Source organism: Patagioenas fasciata, chromosome 3, assembly GCF_037038585.1.
Source record: "Patagioenas fasciata isolate bPatFas1 chromosome 3, bPatFas1.hap1, whole genome shotgun sequence".
In the NCBI taxonomy this organism is placed as follows: Eukaryota; Metazoa; Chordata; class Aves; order Columbiformes; family Columbidae; genus Patagioenas; species Patagioenas fasciata.
In genome coordinates, this window is record NC_092522.1 from 24,282,705 (window position 1) to 24,298,169 (window position 15,465).

Below are 15,465 nucleotides of genomic sequence, written 5' to 3' on the forward strand. Positions count from 1 at the left end.
TAATGAGGTGAGTTAAAGACAGTGGAAGCCAAATTTTGATTAAACTGACAGAAGTAACAGTAGTCTAATAGCTTAGACAATTTAAGTTCTGTACTACTTAAATTATAGAGTACTGACAACTTTCCATTTTTTAGTTGGAACTAATCTGTTGTGGACTTCAGGCAATATCTTGATAAAGCATGCTTGAATTGTACTAATAGGTACAATGTTTAACTAAAACTTATTCACTTCATGAGAGTGGGAGAAAGACGAAGAATCTGCTGGGAGTAAAGCTATGGTTATTTCATCTTAATGTGTCTGAGATTCTGGTAACAGAGAATTGATGCACTTGGGAGTGGTCACTTTTGGTTTTGAGAGCCTTCAGCCTGTTGGGTGTTTTGGTCGTGCTTGTGGTTTGTTGGGTTTTTGTGTGTGTGTTTGTTGGTTTTTGTTGGTTTTTTTTTTTTTTTTCCTGAATTCTTTTGTCTTGCTTTCATGTAAATAAACTTTAGTCTAAAGTTTACAAACCGTGGAGCCCAAATGAGAGGTGAATGCTCCTGCTTTCTAGGTACTAGTTTAATGTAGGATTTTTGAAAAAGAACCATTGTGGAAGTTGAGAAATAGATCTTCTGTTGTATGTACAGGAAATTAAAAAAAAATCGCTGTTTGTTTTATTTAGAATTTTGAACTTCTGTAAATACAAAACCAGAACTTTATTTTAGCTACTTTATTTCAGTATGTGAACAACATGATTAAAGTGTGTTGTACTGAACAGAACAATTTGTAAGGAAAAAGAAAAACCTTTGAGCTACAGTAATATCTAGTTACCAAACCCAGAAACTGTTACACAACCAGCTTTAGTTTCTTGTTTGGAGACTGCTGCTATTTCCTTCTGCAGAAGAGTTGTTTAATGTGTGCTTTGCTATCTGTGAAGTCCAGCTTGCTGGGCTGTATGTTTCATTAATGAAGTGAAGAGAACTTTTTGTGAGAGCACACTGATCTGGACTGTTGAATAGCATAACTTGCTATTGGGATGTGTCTGCAGCAGCTACATTAACTGTGCCTGTTATGCACCTAAAGACCACCTTACTATGAAAATAGTGTACTCCAGCATTATACTGCTTGCTTTTTGTGTCTACAAAACTTTGGCTGCTTTTCTCAAGCTTTAAAATACAAGCACTATTGTTCTATAGAGTATTTTTTAAAAATGAAATATGCTGAAAAGGCTTTCCTGGGACACCGTGTGCCCCTTGTACTTTGTGCGAGTTACAGATAAAGACTCTCTCACCTTCTAGAGCAAACTGCTGCTCTGAGGAAAAACATTAACTCATTACAATATGGCTAAATAATAAGGAAATGCTCTTTCTGTAGGTGCACATATCTGTGTAAGGGCTTGTCTGCCTTCTTCTAGACTTTAAGGAAAAAAGTAGTCTTTTATGGGTGGGGCTTTTTACCTTGGGCTCAGTGTTGTTCCAGTGGCAACTACGCAAACTAGACAGCTCCTGGTCAGCTCAAAGCAGGAGCAGAACAGACTTGTGTTTTTCAGTAAAAGAGTAAGTAGACATACACAAGGAAGCCAATACAGATACGTATATGTACATTTTGTGTGTCCTCCTCTACCATAAGTCAGAAAATGAGGGCTGTAGGGTTGTTCAGTGGTGCTTCATAGCCTTTAAGCATGGACTAGGAGGCATCTTCTGGTAAAAGAAAATGGATCAAGAGGATATAGACACTGTGTTAAGCGGAACTTTTTCTAGATTCTGGTAAGAAGTAATTTTTCAGGTGTCTTGTCAGCCTGGCTACCACTAAACTGTATTGTAAAATACAAATTTAAAGGAAGTAGGTGGCTGCTGTTCGTTTTGTTTTGGTTTGGTTTTTTTTGTGGGTGGGTGTTTATTTGCTGTTTGTTTTGTGGTGGGTGTCTTTTGTGTTTTTTAGGCCAGTTTATCTCCAGTGATAAGTACAACTGTGTATGTTCATGGAGACTGTAATTGTTACGTTAGTACAATTATGTCCCATGAGAGTTGTGTTGCCCTGTTGCACAGAGCACCGTGAAAACTCAACATAAAACTAAACCACTTCAGGATCCCTGCAGTTCAAGAAAGTGTCCATGGTTAGAGACTGCTTTTTAGTGCATCTGAAAAATGAGCTTGTAGTTACTGTAGGTTTATGTGTAGAAACTGTCATCTGATGTAAAAGCCTACATTTATTTTAGCTTAGCCATTGAATTCTTATACAGTGGGCAAGTTGTAAATAAAGTAAAACTTACGTGCAGTTCTACCTAACTTAATATTTTGACTGTTAGCTTTTTCTCAGTGTGTAACTGGAAGATTAAATAGTGGTTCTACAGAAATGTTTGACTCTTCTCCTTTGGTGGTTTATAATTTTTTTTTTTTATAAACACTGAATGTTTTACAAAATAATGTAGTTTTTGTGAGGGGAAAACTGTTAAAGTTGAAAGCTTATAATGGTATTGTGTTATGCTTAGCTATTGTATGTGGTACTCTGCAAAGTGAAAAATGGCACAAAAGGAAGGCAAAGAAACACCCTATTGCAAGATCACATTCAAGAAAAAGAAACAAGACAATTATTTTACTCAGCTTTTATGTAAGAATCGCTTCGAAAGATTTTGGCAAGATATAACTGAGTTAAGTACTTACAGAATCTTCACATGTACCTGAAACTTTGCATGTAGGGTTCAAACAGGTTTGGACTGCAGTATTTTCTATACATCGTAGAAGCGTGTGCTAATAAATTGTTATGCTCATAAAGAGGTCAGTTTTATTCCAAATTATATGAAAGCATAACAAATTATGTGAATGGAATGATAATAGTTCTAAGTTCTTACAATTAATTACAATCACTTGGTGGTGCGAGCTTTTTACCAGAAAACACACTTCATTCTGTACTTACTTGAAGCAGTTGTTGATAGGTGAATTTTCAAAGCTGTCTGGTCTTGCATTTAAAAAAGTTTTAGTTTTTATGATCTTGCTTTAAAAAAAAAATCTTACTGCTTTTGTAGTAATCTGAAAATACATTCCTTTCTTTTCCCAGGAAACAGTTCCCATGCTATACACAGCAGATACTAACGGAGCACTGTAATGAAGTGTGGTTCTGTAAATTCTCCAATGATGGCACTAAACTGGCAACGGGATCTAAGGACACAACCGTTATTATATGGCAGGTTGATCCAGTAAGTGTGCAACATGTGTTAAAATGTGTATGACTTGTCTTTGCCTTCCCCCTCTACTTTATCTTGCTAGGATGACTTGATTTTTTTGTAGGACAGGCTAACATACTGTAGCCCGCTGACAAGGGTATTTCTCTGGGACACAGAAGACTGAAGATCGTGGTCAGTCTAAGTTAGTGAAGGAGGATGCTTGGAAACCTGGTGCCTGAGCATAAGGCTTGAACTGTTGACTGCTTTGAGGCAGGAACTTTGTGTGTGCCTAACCAGTACCATGGGGTCAAGGCTGCTGGTGCCCTCCAAGGGAGCTGCTTGGCTTGAAGGCCTTGAGAAGCATCGGGTGAGAGTGGAAGGAGTGGGACAATGAGGAACCTTTCTTCTAAATCACTCCTACTAAGAGCGCTTCTGATCTGATGCATGTGACTAACCCCTTTCTGTTAGTTTGTCACTCCTAGTACACTTGGATTTAAATATCCATTTCACCATTTATTACTTTATTTCTGAGCAATAAAATGGTATGTGTTAAACTGAAATTGTATCAGTACATATCTTAATGCTGGTTGCTGTTGTAAGATTTGTCTTGTCTTGAGATAAAAATCTAAACACTTGTCAGAATCCACTGACAAATCAAGTGTACCCATCCATTTTCTTACAGACTGCGGTATTAGGTTTTGATACCCATCTGTGGCACTGTTTCTCTTACATGAAATATCCTACAGCTACAAGACTTATCTTTCCTACCCATAGCTATACTTACGTAAATAAAAAGATTGAGTGGTGAATCTAAGACTGTTTTAATTGACTTGTAGAAGTGATACGGAAGTATATATCCATACATTTTATAACAATTGCGAATAAACTTGAAAGTATGCACACAATATTTGAAGGTTTCAGTGCTTGTAAAACACTATCAAAAATAAAATTCCTAGATATTTTTTTAACCACACAACTGCAAACTGGTACATTAAGCGGAAGATAAAAGGTTTTTGCAGTTCTGTACTGGCTTTTAGTGGGATTTGGGAGCTGAACTTAAACCTTTTCTTCAACTACAGGTTAGGAAGCTGTATAGTTCATAGTTCTAAGCAACCTGACCTAGTTGAAGATGTCCCTGCTTATTGTGGGGGGGGTTGGATTAGATGACCTTCGAAGGTCCCTTGCAACCTGAACTATTCTATGATAATTTGAGTGGTTTTTTATATTAAGATGATGGGAGAACTTAACAATTATGCACATAGAACAGGGTTTTATGTAGCCTCTGAACTAACAGCAAGTGCTATGGATTTTTCAGGCATAGAACTGGTGTGGTTTGTTTGCGGCTGGAGCTGGTGTGCTCTGGGCCAAGAGATGCGTAGCAGCATAAGATGACTTATTTATTTAGGAAATGATCTGTTGGCTTTGTTTTGTTTTAACAAACGAGTAATATGAAGTAAATTAAGGATAGAATGTTTTTGCTGTTGAGTTGTCACTTGATTGTAGAGGCACATCTTCCTTTTATGTTGATGGGTTTTAATACTCAACATCTTGATTAGTACATTTTGTAGTGAATTGTTAGCTAATATCTGGTTAATCAAACCAAGTAAATATTTTTGGTGTCTTAGACTACCAACCCTTTTGGCCAAGGGGTTTCTAAAGGAACAAAATTTCTAATAAACAGTTAGTGGGAAAGCAGTTTTGAAGGGTTTTGGTTTTGGTATTTGAGTACCAAAAAAAAAACCCCCAAACTAACAGCCTCCCCAACACCAAAAAAATCCCCCCAAAAAACCAAACCAGAACAAAAAACCAAACAACCTGACTTTGAAACAGTCTCAAGGAGGTGGATGCCTAAATAATATTAGGCCACATAACTCAAATGGTTCATTTTCATATTTGGCAAAGCATTCTTCGCACATTTCCTGTAACAGTTGATAATGTCTTTTGAATCAGGTTTTTTATGTTTTTTTTTTTTTTAATTAGGTTTCCAAGGCTTTAGGTATTTAGAGTTATTCTACCCATGTATATAAATTACAAGGAAACATCTGTCCAACTCCGCTGGGAAAGTGATGGGAGATCACTGTTTAAAATAAACAGTGTTCTTTTTCCACATGCACTTCATGTGTCTGAGAACCCTTCATTTCTCCTTTTCTTTATCTCCCTTCTTGGTGTGTAATGACACTGCTTCTGTAGGTTTTCTTTGTTTCATGCCATGAGTTTCTTATTTCTTTTCTAAGACCCAGCTGTATCTCTAAACTGTCCTAACCCATGCTTCTGTTTTCATTTTCATTTGTTCATTTCAAAATTCTTATGCAGACTCAGCAACATTAAATAATGTCTTGAGTGAACTAGGTTTGTGTGTGGAATGTATTATTTAACTGTTACTAAGTGTGGCAGAATCTCTAGAGCACAAAGGTAAGCACAGTACTTGCATCACCTTGTCTGGCACGCATCTTCTTTGATAGAGCTTTCCCTTCACTTGTTCCTTACAGAAATGTTGTGGGTTTTTTTTCCCCCCTGTACTTTCTGAAAACTGTTGACAGGTTTTTGGCTTCTCAGCCAAGGAGCCTAACTACGTCAGACTTAAGTTGATACCAAAGTAGTTGTTTCTTCTACATAACAAAAATCTGTGAAGCTGTATGTAAGGGACAGAAGTGCTGAGATTGCTTCTAGTGGTGAGTGGGAAGGAGATGAACTAAATTTGGGGATGTTTTCCTGAAATACCATTGACTGCTGTTTTAGAGCAAAACATGGTATAGCTATTTTACTGTATTTGGAGAGAAGTATGAGAGCAGTGTGAGAGAGAACAGCCAGAGTCCTGTCATTAGAAGAGGAAGTTCCTATCCATCTTGCTCCTCAGGAGTCTTATATGTGATGGAGAAGTGACAAGCTGCTTTAATGCTGATGTAAAAAGAAATACATCAGTTGCAGGCAAGCTCCAGAATGTGAGATGATGACAAACATGAGTTGGTTTCCTTGCAGATCAGTGTAGCTACAGACACAGCAGTGTCTAATGCAGACCAGCATTAATTATTAGAATGGAAGAGGGGCCTTGAGGAGGTCCATTTGTTTGCCTGTCTATTTCTGTGCTTTGAAGATTATTCTTTGCTCACTTCCTTTTAAGGAAGTTAGTTTTTCTAGCCAGCAGAACCTTCAAAGCTGCATGCCAGCTGACAGTCACCAAGTCCCTTGCAGCTGATCCCAGGAAACACTCCTTTGTGTCACTCTGTTCCTCTGTTGACCATGTTCTTTCTCTTTAGAATCAAGAGGTGCTTTGCTGAATAATACTAAAACAAAAGAAAGAGAAGGGACAACTTGAGAAATGAAGCTAGATTTTCAAATGACTCACTCATTTTGAAGAGAAGTAGGAGGTATAAACATCCCCTGTGCAGAAAAAGAAAAAGGGGAGTGTGGGGGAGCAGGGAGGGAGGAAAATCCACTTGCCCCTTTCTAAGAAACTTCACAAAAATTATTGTCAACAGTTGAAATAGCTCAGTTCTACTTTCTGTATATGCATGTTGTTGTTAAGAGTTGCTGCTCATACTGTATTGAAGCACGTTTCTGTATTTAGGAAGCCAGTGTATGGTTTTACCATTATCTATCTGTCCTGTTTATTCTGATAAGCTGCTTGGAAGTTGACTTCCTCTGACAAGGCAGCAGTAGAACAATTGTAGTATAAAGGTGATACAAAATACCCTTAGTGAGCAAAGTATGTTTCATTCATGGAATCTGGCAGAAAAGATGCAACAGCTTGCTGTAGGGAACACTTTGGAAATTAGAACACCTCTCAAGGAAGCTTTTAAAAATACCTTTCTTAAAACTTCTTTCTTGAGCAGCATACACAAGATACATTCCAGTTTATAAAAACATTGGCACTTGAAGGTTTTGGTTCTCTGTTTAACCATGATAGGCTTCCAGCATGTCTTTACTTTTAAGAAATTGACTTAATAATGTAAATCATGGATAACAGAACTTTTGTATTCCAGTAGATGTAGAGAGACTTGACACTACGGAAATCATACGTACTAAAGCAAGTGTAACTCTGTACACAATGGGATCTTGAGAGCTCCACGTTCAGAATCACAGAAGATTAAAACAAAAATACCTACAAGTGTTCTTGTTTTGCACATTGAAATTTGGACACTTTTAATGGTCCTACTCTGCAAACTAGCAACTGCTTTTCCACCTATTCATGCATCTTGTGAAATGCAGGTGCCAAGTTGCATAAAGCAAACTTGACATGCTGTACTTGGATACACTGTGTGTGTGAAATCTAGAAGGAGTTAATTTGTGTTGCCTTAACAGAATCTCTCATTTCAGGATACTCACCAGCTAAAACTACTTAAGACGTTAGAAGGTCATGCGTATGGTGTCTCTTATATTGCTTGGAGTCCAGATGACAACTATCTTGTTGCCTGTGGCCCAGATGATTGTTCTGAGCTTTGGCTCTGGAATGTACAAGTAAGTGGTGACTAAGAGTAAAAAAAAAAAAAAAAAATAGAACTTTGTGGTCAGCTGCCTGCCTTTGTTTCAATATCTATGTTAAGCTTGAAAGAAGTCATTTCTACAGACTTGTTGTGCAAAGATGGGAGTGTAAAGAAGAGATGCTGATCTCTGCACCTCCCTTCAATTTTGAGAAAATGACTATGGCAGCCTACAAATTCTGTACTTGGTTTGTACAGAACTGAAATGAAAGTCCAAGTCTAAGTGTCTGGGACAGTGAAGCAATTCTGGTGTTATCTGGTTACTGATAATTTCTGAGAAGGGATGGCATAAATCCATAGGATCTTAGAGAGCTACTGAAGAGAAGAACAGTAAATTAATCAAGAGAAAGAGGGCAGAATTATCATCTAAGGGGAACAATTGCTTATTCAAGATTTTTAACAAATATCAAAAGTAAAAGATGAAAGTTATTTTGACTTTGTGTAACCCTCTTGTTGATTTCAGAACTTCATCTTTCAGTCAGACACTAGGGCATTCTGCTATTTTCTCTGTTAATTTGAAAATCCTTTTCTGCTGTTGATTTTTATGGGCACTTGAGTTGACAGGAAAGCTTCCCCTGCTTCAGTTGCAGGCTGTATAGTCTTTATTGCTGCCTTGGACTCTTAAGTAATTTAGTTTCCTAAAACAAAGAGTTTCCTTTTTTCACCCATGGAATACTTTTCTCCTCTTTAATTGACTAAATTGGCTTGGTGAAGAGCACTAGAGCTGGCGCAGGGGGATGGAGAGAAGCCCTTACTATTTTGACAATGGTAAGCCACTCATTGGCAGTCTGTCCTGTGAAACAAAAGTGGTATAAGCCAGGGATGAAAACTAATTTTTTGGCGTGGAGAACTCCCAGCTCGGGGAGGAAAATGTTCTAAATACTCTGATACTCTCAACTTTTTAGTGAAATGTATTTTGTCCTTTCTGTTTTGTTGTTGTTGTGTGTGTTTTTTTGTTTTTAGTCTCCTCCTGTCTCCTTACATTTCCATGTTTGGATTTTTTTCGTTTTGTGTGGCTTCTCTCTCAAGTGCTCTTCCAACATGTTTGAATTCTTCTCTTTACTCATAATCTGCCACTTGTCTGACACACTGAGTAGTCCATCTGTCCAGATTTGATGGACAAAAGAAATTGTCCTATATAAAGTCCAGGGTCACTGGAGATGCTGAAGTAGTTCTGCCTTTTTATTGCATTATTCATAGGTTTGTGTTGCTTTTTGATAAATGTGTTGAAATATATGCAGTTGCAAACATGATGTGTGTCATTAAAGTTATGGATACCTTTTTGGGAAAGGGTTCTGCTAGAAGACCTTGTTGCCTTTGTTTATTTTCAAGACTGGGGAGCTGAGGACAAAGATGAGCCAGTCTCATGAAGACAGTTTAACAAGCGTGGCCTGGAATCCTGATGGGAAGCGTTTTGTAACGGGAGGTCAGCGTGGACAGTTTTATCAGTGTGTAAGTTCTCTGCATCCGTCCCATTGAAAATCAAGAAATGAAAGTTTTGTCGTAGTCAAACCTGAGGTTTTTGATTTTTTTTCACGTGTATGTACACTAAAACTTCAAATCCTTTGTAACTCAAAGAAGCAACACGTTAATGCTAGTATTTTAGCAACACTTTTGTATGTAGCAGTTTGAAGGGTTCAAGCATCTTTTATCTGCCTAAAGGAGGATTTGTGGGATGAGAATTTTTTTCTTACCTGCTCTATAAAATACACTGTTCAAAAGTGTAGTGCCTTTGTCCACAAATGTTGTTTATTCCACAGAATTTGGACTTGACTATGTCTGGTTTAGTTTTTGCATGCTGTCTTTGCTTTGTGTAAACAGAAATTTGAAACCCTCATTACTTGACTAGTGTTTATTTTGGGTGGTGGTACACAATCTCACTGTACCCTTGATTATTTGTCATCTGAATTGGTGCCCAGAATAATAGTGCAGTATGCCCAGAATAATAGTGTAGTATGCAAATCTCACTCACTGCAAAGGTGACATGACATAAATCGCCTGTGTCATGCACAAAGAAATAACGAGAGGGATTCTCAGCTTTACAGGACAGATACCTACAAAAGCCTCAGTTAAGACAACCAAGTCCGAATTCATTAAGTCTTCTCTTATACAGGGTAAGATTGCTTTCTGTACCAGTTGTTTGAACAGAAGGTTAAAAAGATACTTGTCACAAGTCCTCAGAAGTCTGAGACTAATGGTTCTTTTTTCTTTCTTCTTCCTGATCAGGATTTAGATGGTAATCTTCTTGACTCCTGGGAAGGGGTGAGAGTACAATGCCTTTGGTGCTTGAGTGATGGGAAAACTGTTCTAGCATCGGACACACACCAGCGAATTCGGGGTTATAACTTTGAGGATCTTACAGACAGGAACATGTAACTACCTCTTTCTTTGGTTTTGAATTCCTGGTTCTTAGTGTCAGAAGAAGACCGAGGAAGGGTTTATGGGGCAGGGTGGAAAACAAGTTATTAAAATGCTCTCAGTATTAAAGGAAGAGGAGAACAACATGGGAAAAGAACGAGTTCCAGTTGCAGCAAGAATTATTAGGTCAAGTATTAGAAATAACTTCTTAAGCACTGGACTAGGTTTCTTGTGGATGTTTTGACACTTCTGTCATCGAGAGGTGTTGTCTTCTCGATTCCTGGCATATTTTAGTAGATTTTTAGGAGCTGCATTTTGAGATCTGAAGTCCCATTTGGCCTTGGGATTTGTCATAAGTATAAGCAAACTGTTGCAGACCTGGCCTGTACTGACATAGAGACATACCTAAATTCAATTTCAGAGCTGTCTTCCCCTGATAATTACAGAGACAGGACATGCCTTTTGTTTTGGTGTTGCATCATTGGTTAAGTGTAGTCTTAACACTGATGTGTCTTATCTTTTCAGAGTACAAGAAGATCACCCTATTATGTCGTTTACTATTTCAAAAAATGGCCGTTTAGCTTTGTTAAATGTAGCAACTCAGGTGAGTTGGTGATGATAAACGGAAATAAAAATAAATCTGCTTGCAACTGCTACCTGTTTTTAATATTTTTATTTGGAATGTTTATTAACCAGTTGTATATCATGTAATAGTAATGCTTTAATATTCATAAATATAGCATGGCGTTCTCTGACAAGAAGGCAGTATTTTCCTTGAGACTTTTCTTTTGACTGATCTATTGTCAAGAGTTTCATACTACGAAATATGTGCTATTGCTTATTAATACCTGGCTATTGCGTTGAGAAGCCATGTATACCAAGAATTGTGGAAGGTTGACATGTTTGGGCATGTGAGAATTAGATTTTATTTTAGTTAGTTATACTTTTAGAACCTTGAGTAAGAGCTTTCAGAATGGAAGGGACCACAGACTGGAAGAAGTTTAATCTAACAATTTAGTATATCTTTACTCTCTTGATCTAGTAACAGTACTGAAGTTGCCAGAAGTTATATACTTTCATAATACTTAGATCTTTTAGTGTGTCAAAAGAATGCAACAAATAATGTTTAATGATAAAATAATGTTCTTTATACTTATTCCCAGGGAGTTCACTTATGGGATTTACAAGACAGAGTTTTAGTGAGAAAGTATCAAGGTGTTACACAAGGATTTTACACAATTCACTCGTGTTTTGGAGGTCATAATGAAGACTTCATCGCGAGTGGCAGCGAAGGTAACAACATTCCCTTTTGTGCAGAAAGCTGGAACACTGTATCCTTCCTTTACCTTATTTTTATAATGTTGTTGTTAGCAGTTGTCATCTATAAAAGCAAGGAACTGGTTCATTAAGTTTAAGGAGCACTGAGATTGTGGCATACTTGGAGAAATAACTGTGTGCTAGCTGAAATAATCTTTGGAGAGGATGGTAGTAGTAGAATGCATTAATGAATCTTTTGGGTTGCTCCTCTAAAGCAAAAGCATCTTCATATGTTTACTTAGAAGTGGATGGGGTGTTTTTGAGGCTTTTTCGTTTTGAGGTACGATACTTAGGCTTATGGTTTGAATTAAAAATACTTCTGGGGAGTAACAGCTTCATTTGCGTGTTGAAGAGATAGGTGTGGTAAGGTTATTTTAATTTCAATAGAGTCATCAGCTTAATTATGGAAAGAGTAGTCTCAAATTAAGCAGTTGTTGACATAGTCTGGTAGGGTTTCTTGGTGTTCAAAGCCTTTGTGGTATGTTTTTACTCAACTGTTTGTGGCAAGAATAGAAATTACTTAATGGCTTACATGTTGAATTGGTTCTGTTGTGTCACTGATGTCGTACCATTCCCTCCCAGGGAGGTCACTTAAGATTCAAGCCTTTGCAGGGCTAAGAATTACACTTGAAATATGTAAGCAATCACTGTTAGCACTGTGTAGCTTAGAGCTGTTAGAAAATAAGGTTGGCCAGGACGTTACTACTATCCTTTTCTGGCAAACACCAAATACATGTAAAGAGAAGCCAAATTTCACCCTCTGACAATACTCGGTGGAATATAACGACTGAAGAGCAGCTCCTCCAATGCAGTGTGATCCTCTTCATTGTTGAGCGAGGTTCTTGGTTTGGGACCTGAGTACCCAAAGGGTGTTGTGTTGAGCCTTACTGACATGCATGGGTAGGTGTAGATACTACACTGAACCGGTTCTTTTTTTCCTCTGTTTATTTAGTCATTATTATCCCCATTGTCTAAAAACTACAGAGTGGTACTTGAAACTGAGGTTGTCCTGTTTAGATTTGGACTGTCTGAAACTGTTGCCTCTTTGCACTGAATTGTTGCAGATGTAGCTACTGTGGAAGTCTATGTATCTTAATAAAACAAGCAAAAAAAACCCCAAAATAACAGATCACGTTGTCATAGCCCTTTAAAAAAAAAAAAAAAAACTAACAGGTTGATTACATTGTCATAACCTCTTAGACTTAAGGTATGTTGCTGGTGAGGTAGGCTTTTTTCTAACACTTGAATCAATAGGAAGAAAACGGTGGTCTCTTTCCTGAGAAGGAAATTGAATGCTGCCTTAATCTAGCAAACTTCTTTTTGTCCAAAATAAAATGCAAGAATTCTGACAAGCACCAAAACACACGGGTTTGTGTTTAGGCTTTGATTCTTCCGGACAGCAGAGGCTTGCGTGTCCAGTGTTTAAGCAGAGTGTGAATCATGTTGTTTGATGAATAGCGTGGATATGCAGTCTCTTGAAATTGTAAGTGGAATATAAACACAACCAGAATGTTTGCAGCAATACAAGCCTGTGTAAAGGTGTTGTACTCAAATGAGTTGATTCAGCAAAAGACAATTGAGTTATAGCGTGGTTCTGTGAAGCTATTCTAGCAGGTAGGTCAGAGAGCAAATTTGTTTTGTAAGGGGTTGGGAGGAGGAATAGAGGAAAATTGGTTTGTTTGCCAAGCCTTCAGAATGACATCCAAGTTAAAACCTTTCAAATAGATGGAAATACTTTCATTTTATATGCTAGACCTAAATACTAGGCTTCTCTGTAATACTAGCAATACATACTTGTTTGGTTTGTATAGCTCTGTTTGGAATATTCAAAGACATTCCTATCGAGGTCAACCCACAGACATGTTAAAGGCTGCTAGTATGCAGTTGGGAGAAAAACCTAAACCTTTAGTCATTTATTCTTAAGTATAGTTGGTTATAAAGCAGTAACACATCTTTAAAAATTGCACTGGAGTGTCTGACCAGTTCACCAGTCTATTTCTAGCACATTGCTAGAAGCAATTAAGTTTCCTATCACATAATAAGATCCGTAGGGTTGTTCATTGCATCTACTTTAATACGTACAAATCTCTGTCTTTACCACACAAGAATTAATTGTTGTCAAAAAGAAGAATAGCTCACAATTTGAGACATTAAGCTGTGTTGCTCTCCCTCATTTGCTCTGTTTGCACTTTCACTGGAATGTTTTAGGTCTTCAGTATCAGGATGGTATTTCATGAACTATAGAATAGTGATCTTACCTAGTACTCATCAACAGGTGATCGTTGTAAATATTCTGGCTTCGCTATTTTGACTTTATAATGCATGTGCTAATCTGTAAATATGATTGTTTAAAGAAAAGCATAATCTGCAAGACTTTTCTTTTGAATAAGAGTACAATTCCATATCTTTAATTTGGCTTTTCTCTTTAGCCATTTATATTTGCATTGTAGTAAAATGTTTTTCTTCAAATACTAGGGGTAATAGGCTTGCAAGTCTTAAATGTGAATGTGCGTCTCAGTGGAAGAACTTTATCTGAATTCTTTTGATCACTTTTAGAATAAAAATTTTGTTAGTGCTGTTGCACATTGAACAGGTGTGGATTTTAGACATGAGTTTTACAACATTAATGGGTTTTTAGTTGCTGAGAGCTTGTATGGAAGTGCTATTTGATATGACAGATTGGCCTGTGCAGAACAATATTTCTGATTGTGTTTTTTTCAAATGCGTATTTTATTTAGATCACAAAGTATATATTTGGCACAAGCGTAGCGAGCTGCCAATTGCGGAGCTGACAGGGCACACACGTACTGTTAACTGTGTGAGCTGGAACCCGCAGATTCCATCCATGATGGCCAGCGCCTCTGATGATGGCACTGTTAGAATATGGGGACCAGCGCCTTTCGTAGACAACCAGGATATTGAAGGTAAAAAACTCTTGTGTTGTATGTGTGTTCTCTAATCACTAAAAGCTGACATCAAAGGCAGCTGCTTCAGTTGATTTTCCTTACCATAAATAAGATACAATAATACTTTTAACTCTTGGGTTAGAATCATTACTTTTACTAAAAAAAAGTATTGTTATGATTTTTTCGTTTGATTGTTTTTCGTTTGTTTTTATTTTTAATGTATGGCTGTTGATTTTTATCGGAGTTATTTGTGGAATAAAAAGGAAACAACTGATATTTCCAGAACAATATTCAAGTTTCTGGCATGGCCTTGTGGAAAACTATGGTGTCAGTAAGACCTCAGGATTATTTTAATTTATTTATGTAGATATCTTAAAAATACTGCATCCAGTGCTTGAGGTTTAATAACATACAGTGTTATTAAAATTTAAATTATGCATTCTGATGACACTGCAAGTTGAGTAATGGTATTACAATGCTTACAAAAGGAATCTCTGGCATCTGGAGAGAGTGGAGTTTCCAGCCGTGAAATCTGTACAAAACTTCAGCAACCATCTGTGTCCAAGAGAGCCACTTGGTTTAATGATGCAACTTTTTTCACTGCCAAAAAGCCCACTTGTTAGCAGCTCTTCTTACCTCCCCCCCAAATTGGTAGCGAGATGAACACTGGTGGCTTATTCTGCAGTTTATAGGCTTCTGTCACTAATTTACAATAAACATTAAAATGAATTGCAGTATATCATGTTGCCGCAGGACCTCATGGATACCAGGCATGGACATGAGTTCAAAGGGAACCTGGACAAAGTAATCAGATAAATCCATTGGGTGCTACTAAATAAGTAAATGCTTCTAGTCCAGAATGCCCCTTAGGCGAAAATGTCTGGAAATTAGAAGGGCATTAAGAGGAAGAATGACCTCCTCTCCCTGCTCCTGGGCTTTCTGACACATCTCCTGCTGGTATTGGACTAGGTGGACCAGCCTGGCCAGTTTCCTGTTTTTTAACACCTTGAACACACCCATAAGGACTCAGAGCCTGTCCTCCAGTTGGTTTTACTCACCATTGTGTTTTTCTCCCATTAGCTGCTTGCTCACTCTTAGTTCCTCCAGAAAATGAGCTAGTAAATGCCATCATCAAAACAATAGGAAATTGATTTCTGACAGCAGTACTTCCACACAGCTGTAGGTGCACAGAATAATATCTAGCAGTTTAAGAATCTTCAGTGGATGACAGACAGCTTTGTAATTTGCACACTCCCCTGAAACT

The 15,465-nt window shown here is 37.5% G+C and overlaps 1 protein-coding gene across 1 annotated transcript in view; it reads left to right on the forward strand.

The window, feature by feature from the left end:
- WDR26 (WD repeat domain 26) overlaps positions 1-15,465 on the forward strand; it is a 29,205-nt gene that overhangs the window by 12,738 nt on the left and 1,002 nt on the right. The window contains exons 7-13 of the mRNA XM_065833532.2: positions 3,034-3,172; positions 7,457-7,597; positions 8,953-9,072; positions 9,847-9,992; positions 10,504-10,582; positions 11,142-11,271; positions 14,034-14,219. Of these exons, the coding sequence (XP_065689604.1) occupies positions 3,034-3,172; positions 7,457-7,597; positions 8,953-9,072; positions 9,847-9,992; positions 10,504-10,582; positions 11,142-11,271; positions 14,034-14,219 (941 nt within the window). The remainder of the gene's footprint in view (positions 1-3,033; positions 3,173-7,456; positions 7,598-8,952; positions 9,073-9,846; positions 9,993-10,503; positions 10,583-11,141; positions 11,272-14,033; positions 14,220-15,465) is intronic.